Source organism: Balaenoptera physalus (genome assembly GCF_965194825.1).
Source record: "Balaenoptera physalus genome assembly, chromosome: 1".
NCBI classification, from domain to species: Eukaryota; Metazoa; Chordata; class Mammalia; order Artiodactyla; family Balaenopteridae; genus Balaenoptera; species Balaenoptera physalus.
Genome location: NC_138882.1, coordinates 192,078,946 through 192,102,814, shown reverse-complemented (window position 1 = coordinate 192,102,814; position 23,869 = coordinate 192,078,946). Strand labels below are relative to the sequence as shown.

Genomic DNA, 23,869 nt, shown 5'->3' with positions numbered 1-23,869 from the left:
ACCTGTGAGTGCGCATCTCTCCATGTGTGCATCTGTGTGTGCACCTGTGTGTGTGTGTGCGCATCTCCGTGTGTGCGTCTGTGTGTGAGTGCATGCATGTGCACGTGTGTGCGTGTGGCACATATGGAGGCAGGGAGGGCAAGACAGGCAGTAAAGGGAGGTGCTCATTGGGCCAGAGGGTTTGCAGTCTGAGGAAGTGGGTTCAGATCCCAGCCCCAGCTCCTCCACACTGGGGGGCCCCCGCCCGTCCTTACACATGGCAGGGCCTGGGGAGCTTTTCTTGGCAGCGGCGGGAGGAAGGTGGGTTCATTTCCCTGTAGGATGTGTAGTCTCATACCAGCTGAAATGGGAGCCAGAATCCAAACCACTGGCTCCCCTCGCTGAGCATGAGGTGCCTGCCTTGGGGTACCTGTCTCATGGGGTTGCTCCATAATGACTGTCCCAGGGCCACAGCCAGGGTGCACGCAGGTAGGGGCTGCAGGGGACCTGATCCAGATCTGCCCCGATTCTTCCACCTCCTTCAGAAGCTGGCCCTTCACAGTGAGGCTGAAGGTGTGTGGCCTGCACCAGGGTGCCACATTCCTGCCAGGGCTGCTCAGTGCGGGGGAAGGGGTACACCGAGCCCCGCGGGCAAGGAGAGGGACCAGCATTTGATCCTGAGGGTCTGGCCCCAGGGCCTGGACTTCTCAGCCCCACGTTACACCAACAAGCACCCCTGGGACCCTGCAGCTGCCAGCTACAATCTGATAGCAAAGACCTGGAAGTCCAGGCCTGTCCTTAGGGAGCCTGGAGCCTGGGGGCTGAAAACAGATAATCCCCCGCAGGGTGACAACCAACCAGAAAAGGCCCTGGCAACCCTGTCCGTCAAGCCAGCTCATCAAGACCCCGTTGCTTTCCATCACCCGATCGTATTTTTGTCCTCCGCCCAGATGGCTGAAGTTAAAGGCCCTGAACAGCTATTTTTACAGGATTTGTAATTGCCCGGAGTCTGAGGTGCAGTGTTTAGGGGTGCAGCGCGTCGGGGGGCTGCGTGATGGGCGTCAACTGTCTTCCTCCAGCAAAGGTTAAATCCCTGAGTCCTCATTAGCCATTTTTCCAGACCCCAGGAGGGACATGAGGCAAATTAATAAAGACTAACGTTATTGGGGTTGAGAGATTTAGCCAACTATTTTATCATGATGTCAGGTTTTAATTAGGGGAGGAAAAGCTGTAGGAAGCGATCTTCGCGTGTTGAAAGTTTCGAGTGGCAGCGTGTCACCAGGCCTGGTCCACCCGAGGCTGTGATCTGTTGAGCTCGCCCCACCCCCACGGAGCTGCCGTATTTCTAAAGCTCCTAGCCCTGAGATACCCTGTCCCTTCTCGTTCCTTCTCCCGAGGCCTGGCAGCGGATGGCAGAACTAATACCATCATTTTAACAGGGAAACAACTTGAGCGGGGTAATTGCAGCATCGCTTGGTGTCCTAGTTTTGCTAAATTATTCCTGTGGGCGGTGGGTGGAGCAGCAGCCGCATCGCCAAACACCCTGCGTCCATCCGAGGAAACTCGGAGACCCTTCTGGTGGGCGAGGGGTGTCACCTGTCTTCAGGCACAGACACAGGCGGGCTCAGCCTGCTGTCCTGTGTCCTTACCTGTCTGCTGCTAAAGCCGCCCATCCCCTGAACACGCAGCACATGCCAGCACTTTTTTCCACGGTGACGAAGGGCAGTTGCAGGAGGACATGCCTAGAACTTGACCTTCAACAGAGCCTCGCCAGGAAATTGCTCCCCCACCATCACACACAGGGGTGGTTTTGCAGAGGCAGGGGCTCAGCCTCCCTTCCGGCACCGGATTTATCTAGACCACGTACCCAGGCCTTCGAATGCCCGGGCATTGCAAACAAGGTTCTGAAGGTTTTTGTGTCTGTGAGCATTTCCAGGCAAGGAGCGTCTCAAAGGGGTCTGTGACCCCAAAATTGTTAAGACCGCTGATTACAACTTTTAGTCCTTTTTGCTCCATTACCAGACTGCTCATAAGCAACGTTCTAATTTCTCACCACAAGCGTTTTCTAGCCAGTGTGAGAAAATTTACCTAATCTGCTAAATGGAGCTGGCCTGATGCAGGGTCTATTGGTGATGCCATTGTGCTTTTCTTTCTTTCTTTTTTAATTCCTTTTTAATTCCAATTTCCTTATACGCAAGAATACACAAGTTTACTTTCTATTTAGCAAGCGACATCAATCCAAGCATGATTTAAACTTTATAAGAAAACATTTGAAGAATGTGTTTGACTACTCAGCCCTTGAATTTCATGCATATTGTATTTGAAATCTCTCATAGCAAATCTGAAGCTAAATCAAGAATATTCTAGAATATTCAAGAATTTTCCCAGTTTTTTTTTTTTTGAGATATAATTGACACATAACATTGTGTAAGTTTAAGGTACAACATAACGGGCTGATACATTTACCTGTTGTGAAACAATCACCACAGACAGTTTAGTTACTATCCATCACCTCACATAGTTACAAATCGTGCCTCTTTCTAGGGTCACAAACCAAGCGTCTCTGGGCCGGAATACGCAAGCAATGCTGAGGGCACTAGTAGAGTATTTCACTGATTTATAGGGGGAAAAAAAACAAGGGGAAACTTCAGTTCCCTTTTTAACACAGTAACATTTAAAGCCTGTTGGATTTGTCCGTTGTTGTCTCTCGTATAAGGAAAATGCTGCTGTCCCCCGTTCTGTGCTCTCTGTGACCCTGTGCCCCAGGCACATGTGTTATCCCATTTCATCCTCATGGCCACCCCCTGAGAGTGGCAGCATCTCAAGCCCATTCTACAGATGAGCCCACCGAGGCATCAGGCGGTTACATGACATGCCCAGGGGCAGGCATACAGCCAGGAAGGTCGAAGCAGAATTTGAACTCCAGCTTCAGACCCTCTGCTTGTAGCCACTGCCGATCTGCTTCCCTCCCCGAAAAAGAAACCAGCTGTGATTATGTCCTCAGGGAAAAATCCCAGCATTCCCTGTAGGAACAGTGGGCCGGTGGCTGGGCTGGTTTTAATGGGAAATTTAACAAGAAAGCTGGGCAATTTAGAACTACTTTAAATTTGGTGACAAACTGTTATCAAACCGCTTACAAGTTTATTCTATCCACCCCCGACCAACGACCACCTGTAATGTGGGCAGCGTCCAGGGATCTTGTAACCAGGGAAACCCAGGCTGCAGAAGGTCATAGCGGGCCCATGTCAGAGAAGGGCAGGTCCCGCTCAGCCCCACACCTGCTTCCCAGGGGCCACATAGGGTAGAAAAACAGGACACAGCAGCCACTGAAGTTAGAAATGCCGGACGGCCCTAGGGAAGGAGGCTGGGGCTCACCCACTGCAGCTCTCACAGCTCTCTGGCTTCCCGCTGCCTAGAAGGGTATCGCACCCCGGGCTGGTCCCAGGACCGGGATGCCAGCAGTGGGATCTCACGAGGGAAGTGGGCTCCCGCTCTGCCACTTGTCAGCCTCACCATCCGGGCAGCTCCCACAAAGGGCCGGGGCTGCGGGAGCCTGCCGCTGCGGCAGGGAGCATGTTCTCAGAGCCTGCGTGAAACCCCAGCTCCTCTGCTCCCAGGCAGGTCCAGTGTGCTCTTCTGTAAAATGGGAACATCAGGAAAAGGGAAGCACCTGCCCGACAGCTGTCGGGGCATCAGTGACACCCGGCCTGTTGCTGCCCTGCAGGCTCCCAGGCAGCCTGTGCAGGACGGACAGGCCAGGACGGACCGGCATCCCAGTCCTCAGCAGGGCACTGCTGTCCTCCATGACCTCCTGAGGACATTAATGACAGCCTGCAGCTCACCCACGTGGACCCCAGCATGTGCCCCATCTGGCAGGCGCCTCAGCGGGCCTGTGATGGAGCCCTGGACAGTCTGTGCAGCTGTGGCCCCTGGGTCTGATCAGGACGTGTGCTGCCAGGGGATCTTGGCTCTCGCCCTCCTGAGCGGCCCTGGCTGGGGGTCAGGCCTGCTGTGGGCACCAGTGCCCTTCAACAGGGCTCTCATCTCCCCCCACTTCCTCCTGCAGAGAGACAGGGCCCAGGGCTGTGTGGCCCAGGTGATGTGGGACTAATTTCTCCTCCATTCCTCAGAGAGAGGGAGTAAAGATACACAAAACCGCAGACGTGACACTAAAGAAATGGAAAGAGAAGCTTCTTACAAGAGGACACCCTGCATCCGGGGCCACAAGGCCTGAACCAATCTTGTTTCAGCCCATGGAATAAGATGGGGTCCATTCCATGTTCTCTCCCCGAGGTGGCTCCCGGGGCCCTGCCGTGGTCACAGCGTGGCCTGTCCCAGCAACGTGGCTCTGCCCTGGTGGGCCCTTTACCCCCAGGGTGGGCGAGCAGCAGGCCTCTCTCCAAAGGATCCCTTACCTTCCCAGCCTCAAAAGAGGTGGGTGGGCAGTTCGGGAGGCTGGGCAGTAGAAACAATGGGTTCTGCCCTGGCCGCTGAGAACTCACGCCACGTTTGTCTTCCAGGAACCTGGGCAAGTCGGGCCTCCGGGTCTCCTGCCTGGGGCTCGGTGAGTGTGGGGTCCTCTTGGTCCCGTGGTGCGCAAGGAAGCGGGGGTGGCAGGAAGGCTGGGGGTGGGGGAGGGAGCTGTACCCAGAGCCAGGATTGGGGGGGGGGGGAGGGAAGAGGCTCGGTTGCCATGGTAACCAAGAGGCAGTGGGGGAGGGGCCTACGAGAGGGAGAACAGAGATGCAGCCTTAGCAGGGGAAGTGAGGCGAGTACCAGGGCCCTCTGCACACACAGCCCACTGCCCAGCAGCAGAAAGTCAGGCAAGCCCCCTGCCCCCGGGTGCCAGCATCTTCTTTCCTTACGTGACAGAGTCCCTCATGAAGGGCAGTCAGATTTTGCCCTTTTTCTTCTTTTGCCAGATATGAGCTCTGTTCCCAGAACACGCTGTCTCTCCACCTCCACGGTGCACACGTATACACACGCACACACACACCACCCAGCAAGCGCGAGGGCACGGCTGTCAGCCCTGCACATCTTCAGGGAGACAGCCCCGGTCCCGCTGCCCGCGGCATGTCCCTGGAATAGGAGCTGCAGCGGCTTGAGCGCCAACGAGCGCGTCAAAGCCCTGCAGCCAGCTGCCTGCTCTGGGCACTTACTGTCCCCTTGGTTCCTTGGCTCCAAGAGAGGGAGACATGCCCCGAAGGCCAGGTGTCCACGCGTGCCAAGCACACGCTCCCACAGAGCGGCGCGGCGGCCTGTGGCTGCCCCCTGCGCCCTGCAGCCCGAGGTCCAAGCTCCCTGGGGAGAACTGGGCTGCCCGGGGCCATTCTCTGACTTGAGCCTGTGTCTCTCCTATCAGGAACATGGGTGACCTTCGGAGGCCAGATCACCGATGAGGTAAGAGGGGGCTCCCTCGTTCCCCCAGGCCCCGGGGAGGGCCGCCCATGCCCAGGCACGTGGTAAAGTATGTGAAATGCACCAGGTAGCCAGTGCTCAGGGCAGCCGCCTTGGCTCCCCTCTTACTGTTTCTCCAGGGTGCCCTGGGGGACAACAGGAAGGGTGAGTGCCGCAGTGGCGCCAACACCCAGCAGCTGGGTGCACTGGGGCTTCAGCAAGTCCCTGAAAGTCCCAGAAATCAGGTTCCTCACCTGCATAACACCTATCCCACTGTTAGCCAGAGGAATTCAGGGAGAGCACATTTTCCAAATCATCAAGCCCGATGCAATTCTTTGCCACTCCTACAGAGGATGCCCACGTGAATTTGAAACATAAGTAAATATCTGTGGAGGTCATTTAGAATGCAGATCCTGGAAATTTTGCTGCAAACCAAAGACCGAGTAGATGAACGTTTGACCAAGCTCCTAACTGCGCGTGCCCCATAGCCATTGTTAATGGGATGCACTGCCATGGGATGTACTTGCTGGGGCTTCTCTCTCCACAACTGGGATTCAGTGCAGCCAGCGTCTGTCCTGGAGAAGACGGTGTTCCCAGGCTGGTGTGCACTTCTGGGCAAGGAGTGAATATTGTGGAAGTGAGAACAGTGGTTTTGCTCAGAGAGCTCTGAACCTCTGCACAAGAAGCTGTCTTCATGTCTGCTCTACTTCCTATTGGAAAGATTGCATTTAAAAATGAATAAGTGAGTTCACTTGAGACCTTGTAACTGTGATTACTCAGTTATTTTTCAAAGGGAAAGCTTGGCTTCCATCAAAATCTAGATGCATTTAATTTGCATTCTTGTTCCTTTTTCTTTCATGATGGTAGCTGTTGTAGAACTATTTGCCCTGGCTTTAAGGTTCTGGGGGCTATCTCAGGTAAAGTCAGGAGTTTTTAAGATGCAGGGAATTGTTTCACCTTCAGCCACCAGATTGGTTCCAAGCACTTAGGAGGTTGGAGCCCCGGAGCCCACGTGGTCTACCCCAAATAAGTGGTGTCTAATTCGCCTGTTACCCTTTCGATGTGGAAGAATTCTGTGGAGGATGTGACTTCATTTCCTAATGGCATTAGCTACGCTGTGTGCATTGTCCTTGTGGGAAAGATATAGAGAAGTGGCCGGATGGTAACCGTCCAATTAGGTGACTTTTTCACCAACAGATCCATTACACCCAAAGAGTATTGATTAATGATCCAATGACAGCCACAGCTGGCTCCGGCCTCCACCGTGGCTCCATCAGGGACATGGTGACATGTATGAAGATGATGGAAGTCGTTTCCAGATGACACAAAGCTGGGAGGACGGCGGATACAATACATGACAGATTCAGGGTTCTAAAAGGTCCTGGCAGGTGAAAATGATTGAGTGAAAGAGCCAGCGGAATTTTCCTATTAAACCTTACGGTTAGTGTCCCAAACAATCAACACATCAAGTCTGAGGGGCCCACCTCTCCACGGGTCAGGGGAAGAATGCCTGGATTTTATTCTTCAGCTGGCTGCCTGGTCTGCACCAGCGGGGTTGGCGCCACAGGAAGCAAGGACCCTCCTGGGCTGCAGAGGAACACGTGTGCTGCCCAAACCCAGAGCGGCCCCAGGCCGGGGCTTCACTCCGGCTGGGTGACCCCACCCGGAACACCATGTTCCTTGCTAACTTCATGTCCAAAGGAAGGCGTTTGGCATGCCACAGAATCCAGACACACAGTCCTGTTTCTAGAGTTGCCTCCTATGTGCAAGATGCCACGCCCAGATGCCAGAGAGACACAGAAACAAGGAACTGGCGGGTTTACTATGGCAAAGTGGCGTTCCCCGGCAGGACTCAGGAAATGTCAGTAAGTGATGGCCTGGGGGCCAAATCTGGTCCCCAGCCTGGTTTTTTTGTTTTGTTTTTGTTTTTGTTTTTTCTTTCTTCTTAAATATATGAAACGTAAAATTTGCCATTTTAACCACTTTTCTTGTGGATAAAATAAGCATAACATAAAATGTACCATGTTAACCATTTTTTAAATATACAGTTCAGCGGCGTTAAGTACATTAACTTTGCTGTGCAACCATCAGCACAGTCTATTTCCAGCATTTTTCATCACCCCAAACAGAAACTCTGTACCCATTAAGCAATAACCCCCCAGCCCCAGCTAACCTCTCATCCACTCTCTGCCTCTATGAATTCCACAGCCCGTTTTTGTAAATAAAGTTTTATTGGCAGGCAGCCACGCCAGTTCGTTTACATATGGTCTGTGGCTGCTTTCATGCTGTGAGGGCACAGTGGAGTGGTTGCCACAGAGACCATCCGCAAAGCCTAAAATATTTACCCCCGGCCCTTTACAGAAAAGGGTTGCCGTCCCGGTCCTGTGGGGTCACAGCGGCATCTGCAAATATCTGTGGGCTGTCGTCCCAGGGAGGGAGGCTTCTGTGGGCTGGGCAGGGACACGGGGAGCAGACAGTGTTAGTAAACCTCAGATCACGTGGCCAAGTACCGGAGCTGCCCCGGACAGAATCAGGTTTCCAAACTCCGGTTCAGTGCCCTTTCTGTGACCTCACACAGCTGCTCAGGTGCAAAACTCCCCCTCGGGCACATGTTCCCAGCAGCCTGGGCAATAAGAATTTAATAAGAATAGTGGCTGAACTTTACATTTATCATGGCTCTCAATCCTCTATCAACCCAAGGAGGTAGGTGTTTTATTATCCATTCCGTGGAAGCAGAGCCTCAAGACTGAGCAGGTGCCCAAGGTCACACCTGGAGAGGGATGAAGAGGGATCCTTCCTGGGCTCTATGCCTCTGAGCCTACAGCCAGCTCTCAGCTCTGGGGAACCGTGCGGGGACAGGATGGCCTCCCTGTCCCCTGGGAGGGGGTGACAGGAGGTGGCCCACATGTCCTCTGAGGTTCCTTCTGCCTCCAGCCTCTGGGACTCTTGACATTGGAAATAACTGAAAAGCCACCAAATAGGAGCTCCATTACATAACGCAGGATGCACCCACAGAGCAGAAGTCTTTAGAAGTCATGTTTTGATGACTGACAAGGGGACAGAACCATGATGAGAGAGCACGGAAAACAGCAGAGACAGCTGTGTGTATGTCAGAGTTGCAGTGTTGCAGGGAAAAAGCATATAGTCACATAGAAAACCCTGGAAGAGGAATTACACCCAAATCATAGCAGTCCAAAAATCAGAAATCAGCCCTGAAAATTCCCAGATTCCCCCATTCTCTTTCTGTCCATAGTCACCCAGGCACTGTCCTGGGTGTACTTAGGATTGTGTTCACGTCTTTCTTTCTTCCTCCATTCAGCTCATGCCAGCTGAGCACCTGCCGAGCTCCAGGTCCCTGCCCACGGGCTGCTCTCTGTCTGGAGAGGGGGACAGATCACAGATCATAAGCACATCTTATCTCCGAGGGTTAAACATACGATGGAGAGTGCATTCCTTTCCTGTGGCTGTTATAACAAATTACCACCAGCTGTGTGCTTTAGAACAACAGACATTTATTCTCTCACGGTTCTCGAGGCCAGCTGTCCAAAATCAGTATCACTGGGCTGAAATTAAGGTGTCAGCAGGGCCGCGCTTCCGGTGGAGGCTCCAGGGGAGGGTCCTTCCTGCCTCTTCCAGTGTCTGGGGGCTGCCTGCAGTCCTCGGCTCGTGGCCGCATCACCCCAGCCTCTGCCTCTGTGGTCACGTCCCTTTCCCCTGTCAGTGTCAAATCTCCCACCGCCTCCGTCTTGTAAGGACACCTGTGGTGGCATTTAGGGCCCACTTAGCTCATCCAGGAGAATCTCTCTTAATTTAATCAAATCTGCAAAGTCCCTTTTTCTACCTAAGGTAACATTCACAGGTTCCAGGGACCTGATATCTTTGGGGAACCACTATTTAGTCAACCACAGAGAACAGGAAAACAGAGAAAGAAGGACTGGGGTGTTGGCTCCTGGTTTGCACAGGACGATCCAGGAAGGAGGGGGTGAGGGAATGAGCCACCTGGTGACCCAGAGAAAGCGCGTTCCAGCCCAAGGGGACAGGTGTGTGCTCACCTGCGTGAGGCCATGGCGGGAGGGGTGTCAAGAGATGGGGTCAGAGGTGAGGGAGCAGATCTGGTGGGGACTTTGGCTTTGACCCTTTGTGGCATGGAAGCCACTGGAGGATTTTAGCAAAGAGGAAGGTTGCCCTGACTTAGGTCTCACTAGGCTCAGTCTGGTTGCTGCGCTGAGTATGGCCGGTGGAGGTGCTTCTCAGACCGTAACGTGTGCACGAGTCCCTGGAGATCTGCTGGAAATGCAGATTCTGATGAGGCAGGTCTGGGGCGGAGCCTGGGATTCTGCATCTCTGACACTGATGCTGCTGGTCTGTGGACCACAGTTTGCCTAGCAGGGGTGGCAGGGGCACAGACAGAGGCAGAGAGAGTTAGGGGGCTACTGCAAAAACTCAGCTGAGGGATGCTCCAGTTTGGACCAGATGGGCCCGGTTGGAGGTAGGCAGGAGCGGTCAGATTCCAGATCCGTTTGCAAGCGGGAGCTGATAGGACTGGCTAAAGGTTTTGATGCTGGATTGAGAGAAAGCCAAGTGGAGGGTGGCCAGGTGTTTGACCTGAGCACAGGACGGGCAAGACCACAGGTGGAGCAGGTACAGCAGGCTGCGCTCCTCGGCACACACCAGCCCTACTGCCTGCAACGGCCCCTGCTCCACCTTCTCTCCTCCTGCCTGCCTGACAAACTCCTAAGCACCCTTCAAAACCCAGCCCCGTAAATTCTGCCACATTACACCACGGATGAAGCTTGAGGGCATCTAAGTGAAATAAGTAAGCCAGTCACAGAAGGACAAAGACTGTATGATTCCACCCATGTGAGGTACTTAAAGGAGTCAAAATCATAGAGAGTGAAAGTAGGAGGGTGGGGGCCAGGGGCTGGGGGAGGGGATGGGGAGCTAGTGCTTAATGGGGACGGAATTTCAGTTTGGGACGATGAAAAAGTTCTGGAGATGGACGGTGGGGATGGTTGCACAGCAGTGTGAATCTACTTAATGCCACTGAAGTGTACACTTAAAAATGGTTAGAGGACTTCCCTGGCGGTCCAGCGATTGAGGCTGGGCACTTCCACTGCAGGGGGCACGCGTTCCATCCCTGGTCAGGGAACTAAGATGCTGCGTGGCACAGCAAAAAAAAAAAAAATGGTTAAAATGGTAAATTTTATGTATATTTTACCCGATTTTTTAAAAAAATTTTTAGAGGAATGAAGAAGATCTCCACGAACTGATATGGGTCTATTTCCAGGATATATTGTAAGTGAAAAAAGCAAAATGCAAAAGAATACTTGCAGTGTGGTACCCTCCCTGTGAGCACGATGGGGACATAAGAAAATATGTGTGTGTCTGAAATATGAAAATAAAAGCGCTGGCCCTGGGTCACCTCGCTCAGAACCCTCCCAGAAGACAGCGTGCACGCCTAAACCATCTGTGTAACCTGCGGGGCCCAGCACATGGTCCTCTCCTGGGCAGAGCTCCGGCGGCCTGGTGGGACACATCCCGGAAAAGTAAGGATGAAGGCGGGATAACCAGGGAAGGAGCCTGGTGTGCCTGGAGCTCTGGAGGCAAAGAAAGGAGGAGGAGGAGGGAGGAAGGGCTCCGAGGAGGATGCAGGGGTGCTTCGGTTACATTGTTACACTTGAGCCAGAGGAAGGAGGAGAGGAGCCAGTCCGCCCCGCAGATGGATCCAGAAAACTGCTCCATCAATGAGCTTTCCTAGTCAGAAGACAGCAGCTGACTGATGGGGGTTAGCTTTGGCCTGTTCATCCTCTGAAACCTTTGGGGTTCATTGCCAACGTTTGAAAATCAGAACTTACCCCCCTCCCCGATATCCTGGATTTCTGGCTTCTCTTGAAAAATAAAAGGACTTGGACACATCTGGCAGTGTTTGAGCCCCCTTCCACCCTACTAACACTCACCAGGCACTAGCCTCCCTCTCCTTACCTGCCTGGCCAGTGGGGCTTCTGCGTTTGGTATTGGGAGAAGCTCCTAGAAGCTGCACCTGGCTGGCTGGCCTTCTGTCGTGCAGTTTTTGAGGGTTAAGTAGTATTCACCGCACCCTGGGCTAGCTACTGGGAGGGAGGCTTGGGGCTCTGAGCTGAGCTTCGAGAAGTGGCCGGTGGGGGAGTTTGCATCTGTGACCCCTGCTCAGACGGACGCCTGCACCGTCCAGCGGGCCAGCAGAGTTCATTGTCCACTGCATCTTGGAGGAGGCTGTCAGTCGCAGGCAGGCTGCCTCGGATCCTCGCCCCGACTGCCCACCGGTTGCCATTCATCCACCCCGGTCTGCAGGGCACTGGAGAAGCAGGGCCAAGGCCAGAGGGCTAGCTGAGGATGGCAGTTTCTCCATCTGCAAACAGTAATTTCACCCTCATGCCGTTGCCGGGAAGAATTCAGAGGGATGCAGCACCACAGGCACATTCTAGCCACAGCTTTTGAAGAGGATTTATTCTGCCAAGATTTTTCACGCTCCTGTTGTGGGCTGTGTTAGTTTCCCAGGACGGCCGGAGCAAAGTCCCACAAACTGGGTGGCGTAAAACAACAGAAGTTTATTCTGTCGCAGTTCTGGAGGCCAGAAGTCCAAAATCAAGGTGTCCGCAGGGCCACACTGCCTCCAGGACTCTGAAGGAGTTCTGTTCCTGTCTCCCAGCTCTGCTGCTGGCTGGCAGTCCTTGGCATTCCTTGGATTGCAGGCTCATTACCCTAACCTTCGCCTCCATCTTCACATGGCCTCTTCCCTGTGTGTCTGTGTCTACTCTTATAAGGACACCACTCATGCTGGATGTAGGACTCACCCTAATGCAGTATGACCTCATCTTAACTAATTACATCTGCAAAAACCCCATTGCCAAATAAGGTCACATTCCGAGGTTCTGGGTGAACATGAATCTGGGGGACATGATTCAACTCAGCACAGGTGCTAAGCCCTGAGATGACCTAATGGGTGGGGTCCCTGCTCACAAGAAATTCACAATCCAGAAGCTGTTTCTGCATTCATTCTGTCTTCTTTCTTCTCTATGGGTTTGTAACTGAGCTGCTTCCAAGCCTGTCCTGCGGCGGGGACAGGGCCGCCTAGGCACACGGGGGGTCTTTCCGGGCCACGAGGCTGTGCTCTGGAGCCTCCGGGCCCTCCCCCTGGGCTGGCAAGATGGTGCCGCCTGTGAGCAGCCCCGGTTTTCTCGTTTCAGATGGCAGAGCAGCTAATGACCTTGGCCTACGACAATGGCATCAACCTCTTCGATACCGCAGAAGTCTACGCGGCGGGCAAGTATGTGCCTTTTCTCACGGGAAAAAGCGGTGCCGGCCAAGCCCAGCTTCCCTGGGACGAGCCGGAGCTTCTTGCTCCCCAGAGGATTTGCACCTCCTACTCTGCCTGCTTTTCTAAACTGCAAACGGCGTGGGGAGGTGGTGTTTTCACGGGGCCAGAATCACAGAACATTTGGTCACTTGCTAAACTCCCGTGTGTTCAAGCAGCAAGATGACCACAGCCCCTCTGGTGCCAAAGAGGCTGCGTTGGGCGAGAGCTGTGATTAAGCTGTAGTCCAGGGGGCTCTCCTGCCGCGCCCGCAAAGTGCAGGCAGCCCCACATGCCTGATATTTTCACATCTTAATGGTGCAATTAGGGCTGCAGGGAATGCAGGGCCTCTCAGGAGCTGGGGAGAGCAGGGTCTGCTGAGCTGAGCGCTGCAGGGAGCTGCTCTTCCCATCTTGGCAGTGAACTTTCCTACTCAATTATGTAAAAGCCCTCTTCAGCCAAGGCTGCTGGCTTCAGTTTTAAAGACTGGCTGTAATCAAATCATCCACTCGCCTGCATCGGGTTTCCAAAAGTCAGCTTTTGTTTGTGAAATCATTTGTTGGCTCTCTCTTTGTCCTCCCTCTGGCCCCCTGCTGCCTGGGGCGAGCCAAGTTCCCATCAGCTGGGCTGCTCAGCCTGGCCCACCGCCCGTGCACTGTGGCCGCAGGGCCAGCACCTGCCTCGCAGGCTCTGGGTTATTACCTGCAGCTCGCGATGGGGCCTAGGGTACCGAGAATCAGGACCCCAGCTGGGACTTTGCTCAAGTCCTCGTCTGATGATCTGACAGCCCCGAGGGCCTCCACTGGGACCCCCAAATCTCCTCCAGCCCCTGTCAGCAGCCCTCTGTCCTCCTGATGCCACAGCTCCCTCCCCACCCCTCCAAACCGGCAGCTGCTTTCCATCAGAGCGAAATGCTTTCCAGACAGATGAGCTAAGCCGAAGGGTCAGAGGTGGAAAAGCCCGATGCAGATGCCAAGCCCAGAGGTGTCCCCCCCCATCCCAAGCACCCCAGCCTGTTCCCTGGCCCTGCGCCTGCCTCCGTTTCGCTTCCCAGGAGAGCGTGAGGAAGGCAGCTCCAGATGGCCCTGTGTCCAGGCCCAGCACCCCCCTATCACGGCAGCCACACTGTCTGCGTCACTGTCTTCACTTCCCCCAGCTTAACTGGACAGCCGGGGCTGGCATGCCGGGGCCAGCACACTGAGTCCCTCTTGCTAACCAGAGTCAAGCGTCTGTCTTACTGAGTGCCCCTGCTTCTCATGCTTTGGGCACTTCCCGGAGAGCTGCAGGATTTCTGTGCCCCCGCTGGGCAGAGGCTTACCAAATTCATGGCCAGGAGAATTCACAGCCGAAAGCAACAGGCTTCGGGCGAGTCGTTGCCTACAGCTCCTGCAGCCCCAGGACCACTGCCTGCTCCCCTCTCTTCCTCCTTTCCTGATCTTTTGTGCCACCAACAAGGGACCCAGGAATAAAAGGAAGAGACCCAGGGCTGAGTGACTTTCTGTGCATCTTGACCACCAATGAAGAACATTCAGAATGTATGCTAAACAGCTCACAAATTAGAGCCCGTTGTTTCTGAGTGGATGACTCAGGCGCGGTTATAATTGGAATGTAGCGCTGGGTATAGATGGTTCTCCGTCTGTTGTTTTTGCTCAGAAACATTTCGCCACAAGCAGAAAGTTCTTAAAAGTTAATCCAGCGCTGCAGTGCCAAGCGAGGCTGGAACGGTCCACGCGTGACCCCGGCTGGCCTGAGTTTGGTGCAGGGTCCGGAGGGACGCCAAGCAGAACAGACAGCGGTCAGCCTGGCATCTGTCTCTCTATTGTTCAGAAGCAAGAAACAAGAGGGACACACACACACACACACACAAACGCACTCGGCTGGAAATTCAGCCCTGAGTACATATTGATTGTCTCTGCAAACAGAGGATGTCCTTGGTGAATAATTTACCTTTTAAAAAACATACGTGTCTAGGAACTTCACCCATGTAACGTTGCCGAGCGTTTTCCCCGGTGAACTTCCAACGGGCCAGGGCAACGGTCTGCTGCTGGTCTTGCCAAGCAGGACATTGCTCCTTCCTTCTCCGCGGGAGCCGGAGCTGCCATTGCTGGGTCAAGTGGCACACGCCCACGGCCACCTCCACGGGGGAGTAACCCAGCTGCTCCCAGGCGCTCTCCTCGCTCTGGAATGAGCTTCCCGAGCCAAAGCGGGCACTGACAGCCCGGCTCCCTGGCCCCAGTGGCATTTTCACAGAGGGGACCCTGTGGCTGACTGTCAAGGTGGGGCGAGGTTTGGTGTTTCTGTTACGCTGTAACGAAGCCCCCATGTCTCGGTCTTCTTGGCAGGGCTGAAGTGGTGCTAGGAAACATCATCAAGAAGAAGGGATGGAGGTAATTACCGTGCTCTCTGTGCTCCATCCCCAAGGCGCACGCACACAGGGAAGAGGCTGGAGAAGGCTGCTGGGAGGGAAGAGGACCACCCTGGGGTCCTGGATGGGATGGGCAGGCCCCCCGGGCGAGGATCCGGTGGCCGTTCCTTCCTGTTTTCGGGTGGAGCACCTAGGGTTGGCCTCATCACCCCTGTGCCACCAGCCAGGCTTTCTAAGGCCTGGCGGTTCCAGAATTTTTCTTGCTGGGAAGGTGAGAACGTCCCAGAATAGAGGCAGCCCCATGCTTCCTGCAGGGGGTGCGAGCATTCACACTGTGGGTGGCCACCCAGGGGAGCCAGGCCCTGCGCTGTGGTGAGGGGGGGAGCTCCCCCCTCCCCCGGAAAGCTGGTCAGGAGCCTCGTGTCTGGTGTCAAGCAGAGTTCCCGCCCGCCCTCCTGGAGTCAGGCCAGGCTGAGCACTTGCCTGCATTTTGGGGTCCCTGAGGCCTGTGTGTCTTTATTTTCAGCGAAGTCAGAAGCAGTTAGAAGGCTGGGTCTCCCCCCTCCCCTCCCCTCCCCTCCCCTAGTGCACAAACTCAGAGTCTCCCCCAACCTCTGGGGCCTGGATGACTGACACCCCTCCTCCTGCCCCACCCATGTTGTTTCTTCTCGGCTCTAATTGATACCAAAATGTATCCCTGCTCACTTTGCAGTTAAAGGGAAACTGCGCCTGTTAGCGAGGGCCCTGATAACGTCTTAGGTGAACGCGGAAGGAGATAGATTCCGGTTAGGTCATCCCGCCTGCCCGCAGGAGCTGTTTCCTGAGCAGTCCTCCCCCTACACCCCCCACTAGAGGAAAGCACAACCCCAGGGGACACTGTCACCCTCTTTTGGGAATGGTCAAGGTCACATGTGGCCGGGAGGGGCCATCATGACCCCCGCCCACCTGTCCCTCCAAAGCAAAGTCACAAAGGTGTCAGCGCTGCCTCGCGCTGCCTCGCGCTGCCTCGCGCTGCCTCTTGTGGATTTGCAGCAGGAGACCTGACTCTATACCCTTTCCTCGGGCTTTCAGCCACCGAAGCCCGAACCCCCAGGAACATCACCTGCCTGCCTCTCGGGTCAGCCCCACCCTAGCCTGCCCCCGCCTCAGTGGCCCACAGGCCGCTCCCCAAGGCTGCCCCACACACAGCTTTTCTGAAACAGTCTCAGCCAGTAGAGGAAGAACCAGACGGCGTGGTCCCTTGCCTCGCTCCCTCCTCACCAGAGCCCTCCATCCACCCTCCAGCCCCTACACTTGACCTCCTTGGAGCCCCCAGGGAGCAGCGGCCGCCTTCTATTCCCTGAGCCGTGTCCCCCCCCCCGAATGTCCCCCCTCCTCTGGGCTCCAGGCTCCATCACACTAGACTCCGTCTCCCTCCGGCCCCCGCTGCCCAACCCTAGTTCCATGGTTAGCTAGTTGCATCCACAGGTTAGTTACATCTGTGGGTTGTCTCCTGGCTCAATGGGGAGCCCCAGGCCCCTGGGCTCGGCACACCCCAAACGTCGAATGGCAGAGAGGCGCCCCATTTCACGCCCTATGCTCCAGGATGAGAAGGGTTTAGGACCCCTGTGTAAGAGCTGAAGACAGTGGGGAAGGTGGGGGGAGGGAGGCCCCCAAGGGATCATGCCCAGTAACAGCCCTCCTTCTCTTGTTCCGCAGACGATCCAGCCTCGTCATCACCACCAAGATCTTCTGGGGAGGAAAGTAGGTGCAGCGGGCAGACCATGCCCCTGGCCGGGGGCCAGGTCTGCAGAGACCCCTGATTTAGGAGGCCCCTGGGGGTGGGGAGGGGGTAGTTATCCTGGGGAAACAGAGGCTGCACGGGGTCTGTCCTGGACCTCAGGAACCTCCTGGAGGACAGCACGTGGGCAGCACCGTTTCCTGTCTCCTGGTGCCGGAAGCAGGGGGCGGGCTGGCGTTTGTGCAGCCGTCTGTCCTGGCTCGTGACGTCCCTATTGAGGGACGTCACGTTCCGGAAAAGCAGCTTTGTCTGAGTTGCCTTGTACTCAAACCTTGTTTCATTTTTATTTTTACTTTTGTGGGTTGGTTTGTTTCTGACGACAAAGGTAACATCCTAAAAATTTCTGGAAAACACAGAAAATTCATGAACTGTCCCAATCACTCCACCTTCCCTGGGCCACAGACCACTCCTGCCATCCTCCAGGGATCTGGCCCCATATTCTCTCTGGGGCTGGACAAAATAGGCTTCATAGGAATTAGAAATGGGATTCATTTTTAATTTTTAAAAAAATCCAAGCCAAAAAAGAAAAAAATCCAAGCCAGACAGAAGGGCAGATTGAAAAGCAGAGGCCTCCATCCCCCGCTGTGGGCCCCACCTCCCCAGGGTGGCGGGCAGGCGGCCCAGCTCTGCCAGGTCATCTCCACAAGCAAATCCACATAGCCTCGTGGTTTCATCCCCAAAGTGGAAGCAGACTACGAGTGGCATGAGCTGACCTACTTTTGCGTCATGAACATTTTCCCCCAAACCGCCTGCAATATCACATGTGCTGTCGCCTGTTTTTCAGAGCCGAGACGGAGAGGGGCCTTTCCAGGAAGCACATAATAGAAGGTGAGGGGGGGCCCTGGCTCCACACGGCCCCCTAAACCCACGGCATCTTCCCGTGAATGTGAAAGTGAAGAAAGCACAGAGCCCCTCCCCCACCAATGCTACAGGCCCGGAGCCTGGGGACAGCCCGTGCTCTGGTTCACCCAGGCTCGCATGGGGTGGACACTCCGTGTCGTGAGGGAGGGGACAGGGGTATGGGTGGGCGGTTCCCCTGGGGTAGGCAGTGTTGTCCCTGAGAAGACACAGACAGGCCTGGGTTTCAATCTAGGCTCGGCCCTGTGCCCACTGGGTGACCCTGAGCAAGGGACATCACTTCCCCAGGCCTCTGTGGCAGCATCTGTAAAATGGGCGTGGTAAGAATGCCCACATCTGGGGTTAGTGGAATCGGGAAGGACCCAGGTGAGGGTGCGTGTCAGACACAGCCTGGGCCTCAGCACACGGGAGCACTGGGGTCGAGGTGCCAGGATGTCTCACTTATCCTGATTTGTATTATCTCCGTGCCTCTTCTCCCCATGTTCACTGCCGTCAAGGTAATACAGTCACTCCACTGACAATCAAATGATTAGGAGGCCTTGCTGCCCGCCCTTCCCCGTCCCCCAGCCCGGCACTTCCGCTCTGCAGCTCTGTTCTGAGCCGCTGCGAAGTACTCATGCGTTTCGGGCCCCACTGGCCTTCGGTGCCATAGATGATCGACGCAGCTGTCCTCCGTGTCAGGTGGCCTGGCTCTCCCAGTTCCAGCCGGGCCACTCTAGGAGGGGCCCCCTCCGTGCAGTCACAGAACATTGGGCCATGGACTCCACCCCGCCCCCTTTGGGGTGTGCCCCCTCTTCTCTCATGGCTGTTCTCCACCTTGGTGGCCTGTGCCCACAGATGCACCCCGCCGTCCACAGCTCCCGGTGCCAGGGGCCTCGTCCCTTTCATCTATTGCTCCCTGAGACACACGCACACACGAGGGCCCAGGAATGTCTGTGAAGATGGTAACAGCCCTTCCCCACTCCTTCCCCCAGGTCTGAAAGCCTCCCTGGAGCGGCTGCAGTTGGAGTATGTGGACGTGGTGTTTGCCAACCGCCCGGACCCCAACACGCCCATGGAAGGTACGTTCTCCCCGGAAGCACTGACTGCCCGGGAGTCACGGCTCCAAAAAGAGCAGACAGCTCTGCACCTGAGCCTCTGAGTGCACCACCGCAGGGCCCGCTGGGCACCCAGGCCTGGGGGTATGGAGGGTGGGGCCTTCCCCGTGTGGGGAGGGGCGGGGGGGCGGGCCCGAGCTCAGCCTCTGATCGACCCCTCACGTGCACCCCAGCACCTCCGGGCTGAGTCCCACCCTTGCTCTGGGTCCGTGCCCATCCTGGCTTTGAGCTGTGTGCAGTGTTAGCTAAAGTCACAGTATGATGACTCTTTGCAAGGGCTGCCTTCTTTTCCGTTCTTTCAATCGTGGTCCACATTCTACTGGGAGGGTTTAGGGGACTTTTGCTCTGGGGAATGAACTGTTACTCAAGAGGAGAAAAAAAAAAGACGTGCAGTGCTTTGAAAAGCGGTTTTGGTTTCTCAGGCGCTTGTTTATTCTTTGACTGCTGCGATCTCAGCGCCGCCGCCCCCCCCCCCCATCTCCTCCAACTTTCTGCTTCGGGCATCTTCTCATTTGTGCTTTGCTGCTTCAGGGACTTGGAAAATTCAGTTATGTTCAAGTTACTTTTTCTTCATTTGTTTGTATATATACCATGCACCCGTGCGTGTGTATATATACGTGTGTGTGTGTGTGTGTGTGTGTGTGTGTGCGCGTGTGTGTGGTTGGTTTTTTATCCAAACAAATATTCTGCGAAAAGTGATTTGAGCCTCCGTCCCCGTGCCCTTTGTCAGACTGTGCCCCTCAGCGTTCCCACAGCTGTGAACTCTGGTCTCTTTCCATCTTTCTTTTATCACCAGGGGATCCATTTAGTTCCTCCAAGTCAAGGACATTCATCATAGAAGGTACACAGTACCCTCGGCCCGACAACTGACCTCTGTGTCCAAGCTGCATTTTATGAGACAGTGCTTTTATTTACACGACTCTCTTCCCCCGCCCCCATGACTAAACTTCTCCATAAAATGCACAAAGGAGAAATAAGTGCCTTATGGGAACACCTTGCAAGTGAAGAAAAGCAAAGCGGCGCAGAGCCCCGCCGTCCCCCTGGTCCACGCTGTCACCTCATTCCTCCCCTACTCCTGTGCATGCCTCCCCCTCCTCGCACTGCCTTGCATTGCCACGATCCGTGATCCGCGGGGCCTCCTCTTGACTTGGGGTTGCTGTGATCCGCACCAGAAACCTTGACCCCAGATGGTCTGGGAGAGGGCTGGGGAGACCAGGTGCCCACAGTAGCAAACACATCGGGGACCCCAGAACCTTGGCCCCCAGCAGGTTTTATCTTCTCCACGTTTGCTAAGCTCCCACCTCAACCAGAAGTGAAGGCACCAGCGACCAGCTGCCCTGCCCCCACCAGTCCCCTGGGCGGGCTGGGCCACCTGTCACTCTCACCCCATGCCATGTGGCCAGAGCTCACCATTGAAATGCAGTTGTTTTCCTCCTTGAAAAATACCTACATGAGCTGGGGAAACTCCGAGACCCGGGGCAGCCTCTGGCCATGCAGTGGTCTCTGCCCACCCCTAAGCCAAAGGACCCTGGGACCCCACCCCACCCACGAAGGGCAGGCCTTGGTATCCCTGGGAACTGGGCTGTGGTCCACAATGAAAGGGCTCCTGCCTGCCAACTGGCACTGCCACCTGACCCCTCCCATGTATTATTTGAGACGCAGCAGGAGATGCCATGGGTTTTGGCAGCAGCTGGAAGGATTTGGTCCTCCTGCTTCTGTTCAACAGCATTAAATATTGAGGTGGACAGCTGTCCCTAATTGTCCCTGTTTCTGGTGTCACTGACACCAGGCTTGGGCAGAAGCACAAGGGCCATGCTCCTGCGCATGGGCTGCACGCCCAGCCTGCCACTGCCCAGGACCCCTTCCCTCTCAGGCCAGCGACAGGCTCGCACAGCCTCCCTGGCCCGCAGGCTCCCGCTGGACTCCCCTCTCTGCATGGAAGGGGCGTTAGGAGAGAGCTGTGCTCAAAGAAGCCAGGCTAGCGAACGGGGGTGCCCTCTGCTTCCCTCTCTCTGGCATGTGGGCCTGAGCCTGGGCTGAAAAGAATCGGCAGTCACACTGCATGGTCACAGGTCCCCCCAAGAGTGTTTCTAAAGAACCCAAGAAGGACAGCCGGGCTGGGAGCCCAGACGCAGGGTTCGGATGTGGGCAGGTTCCTTCCTGGGACCCTCAACCTTCACATCGAATAGCGTTGGCCGTTAAAGTGGTGGCCCGCTGAGAGCCCAAGGGGGGCGCTTCCCTGCCAGACCCCCTCCCTGGGATGCGCGGGGAAGAGCCTAGTCCCTGACCTTGGAAGGAAGGAGAGGACAGGGCTTGGCCTACAGGCGTGGAAACCAAGGTGTGATTTGTTCAGAGGTCCTCGGCAAGCCCACGGAGACCACCACCCCAGAAGCCCCAGCTACCTTAGCTTTCTACTGAAAGAGGGGACCTCGGCCAAAGGGGCACTCAGGGACCCAGGATGGATGGGAAGGGACACCCCAAAATAGAGGTGCCGCTCTCTGCCAGAGAAGGTTCCGGTGGTCCTGGGCCATTCCAAGGTGGAGCTCTCGGAACTGACCTGCATTCTCCTTCCTTCCATCCTTCCTTCCACCCCCACCATCTTCAGGGACCTCAGCTGCCCCATGTCAGTGGCCACTTCGGGAGAGATGGGGACTTTCAAGGGGTATTTGTTTTTAGAAACACCTGTACTTCAACTGAACTTCCGAGGCTGCCTTGGGCAGTCGAACTTGCAAGCATTGTATGGGACCTGAGAGAAATCTGACGGGTAGCCCGTCATCCCGCAAAGCTAAGAGCCATTTAAAATTTTAAAATTTGAGGTCAAGTTCAATTTTAAAAACCACAATATCCTCCCGGGGCCAAAACAGCCTCGGGGGCAACTCTAACTGGCAGATTTTTATTTCTCAAAAAACTTTTTGAGTCTAAGGAAGACTCTATCACAGTGTAGATGGGGAGAGGGTCCCTTGCTGGATACTGGGCTGGTTTGAAAGTCGGGGCGTGGTCCACAGGGGGCTTTCCGTGTCTACTGCTGGCTCTTCTGGACTCGAGGGGAGCTCCGCTCCGCAGCCCCCAACCCCTGGGACCACCCAGGGCCCCACACCCTGCCCTTCTCCCGACAGATGTTATTATTACCTCTCCATTCGATTCTCCAGATTCCAGTGAGAGTCTGGAGTAGCCCCAAGTGGGAGACTAGAAATGGGCAGAAATTATGTTACTTCCTCTTGCCATCTGTCAATCTGATCGTAACCTTAATCCGTTTATCTGGTTCTTCCTGAGCGATCAGGGTCCCCCATTCTTCCCCAGACTAGAGAACACCCCCCATTCTAGAGTCACATTCTTTGACCTCACCTTTCCTGCATTCCTCTAATCTGACATAGAAACGTCTCAATCCATCCATAACCCATTTTTCAAAGATTCCATAAGACCTCTAACTATTTGGGGGCATTGTTTTCAAGACCAGCTTCTTGGACAGCGGCTCACTTTTTTCTGTGGTCCCAGAAAACCCAGGCCACCCCCAACTCCGCAGCCGGGAAGTACACTGCTTGCAAGCCGTCCCGGCAGCACCCTCCCCCTCCTCCCGGCGCCCACCTGTATTTGCAGAATGTCCCCAGGCCAGGCCCCGTGCCCGCGGCCACCCCCCCCACCTGTGGTTTCCCCTTCTCTCGTGACAGAGACGGTGCGCGCCATGACCCACGTCATTAACCAGGGGATGGCCATGTACTGGGGCACATCGCGCTGGAGCTCCATGGAGATCATGGTACGGTGACCTCTCGGTGTGTGCGTGTCCCCCAGCTGGGCTCCCGGCCGCAGCTCCGTGGCTGATGACCCCGGGGCTCTAGCAGGTTCAGTGCCGTCGGTCCCTAATGCACAGATAACTGGGTACTATGGGGAGGGACAGTATGGTGACATGTGGCAGTGATGTCCGCAGGCCTTGCAGACAGGGGTCTGGGCTTGAATCCCAGCACTGCGTGGCCCCGGACAGACGGCTTCACCTCTCTGAGCCTCAGTTTCCCCACCTGTAGAACAAGACTGCAAGGACAACCTACCCCGTCATGAGGCTGTTGTGAGGATTATCTGAGAGAACAGGTGTGAAGCTCTTAGCGGGGGTCCTGGGGCTCAGCCAGTGCTCAGCAGTGGTGACAGTGCCAGCCACCGTGCTGAGCTCTTGTGATGTTCCAGGTGCCATTAGATTTGAGGGCTCCATGTGGACTGACTCCCATTTAATCCTCACAACGCCCTATGAGGTAAGTGCTACTGTTATCCTGTTTTTCAGATGTGGACATTGAGGCACAGAGAGGTTAAGTAACACACCCAAGGTCACACAGCCCATGCCAAGATGGATGCTCAGGCCGTGCAGCTCAGAGCCTGGGCTTCCATCTCATAATCCATGATGTTTCCCCTTCACCTGCACTTTCAGGAAGGCATCCCCTTCCTTGTCATTTCCCTCCATGGGAGCCATCAGTAGCTGAGGGTGACAGATGTTTCATAATATTTCTGGGGTATCCCAGAAGGGTCGGCAGGGTGGCTTCTCAGAGGTAGGCAGCTGGTTGGTGGGGGGAGGGCAGAGGCCTGGGGACAGCGTCTTCGCAGGACTAGCTCTCAGGCTGGCCCCCTCACCCCTGCCTCCAGGCCTCCTCCCAACCTCAGCCCTTTGCATGCCCCACCCACCAGAATTTCCCACGTCCTGGCATCCCTGCTACGGGGTTTCTCCTCTAGTGAGCCCCAGATTTCTGGTTCATCCAAAAAAAAAAAAAAAAATTAAGCAGGATTTTCATTTCAAGTTACAGACAACTTTAGAAGCCCATGGTATCAATCGGCCTTTGGAGTTTGCAGCATTAGTGATCATTTGGCATTTTTCTGAAGCTGCCTGGACCCAGCACAGAGCTCACTGAGGTGTCAGGATCTCATCCCCACTTTACAGATGTGAAAGCTGAGTCTCAAGCTAAAGGGGAAAGGGCCTCTCGGGCTGGCAGACGGGCTTCCCCAGGAGCTCACACCCGTCCGGTCTGCAGAGTGGAGGCCTTGACCTCCAAATCCCAGAGATGGGCTGATGCCGGCCACTC

General features: G+C 55.4%; 1 protein-coding gene across 5 annotated transcripts in view; it reads left to right on the top strand.

Annotated features, from left to right (window-relative positions):
- Positions 1–23,869, top strand: part of KCNAB2 (potassium voltage-gated channel subfamily A regulatory beta subunit 2) — a 95,099-nt gene that overhangs the window by 64,272 nt on the left and 6,958 nt on the right. For 3 of the 5 annotated variants that reach the window (XM_082469545.1, XM_082469544.1, XM_082469543.1), the window contains 8 exons: positions 4,500–4,543; positions 5,342–5,379; positions 12,603–12,682; positions 15,052–15,096; positions 16,773–16,817; positions 17,639–17,682; positions 18,687–18,773; positions 22,478–22,563. In XM_082469545.1, coding sequence (XP_082325671.1) covers positions 4,500–4,543; positions 5,342–5,379; positions 12,603–12,682; positions 15,052–15,096; positions 16,773–16,817; positions 17,639–17,682; positions 18,687–18,773; positions 22,478–22,563 — 469 coding nt within the window. The other 2 variants (XM_082469547.1, XM_082469546.1) reach the window with 2 other exon arrangements.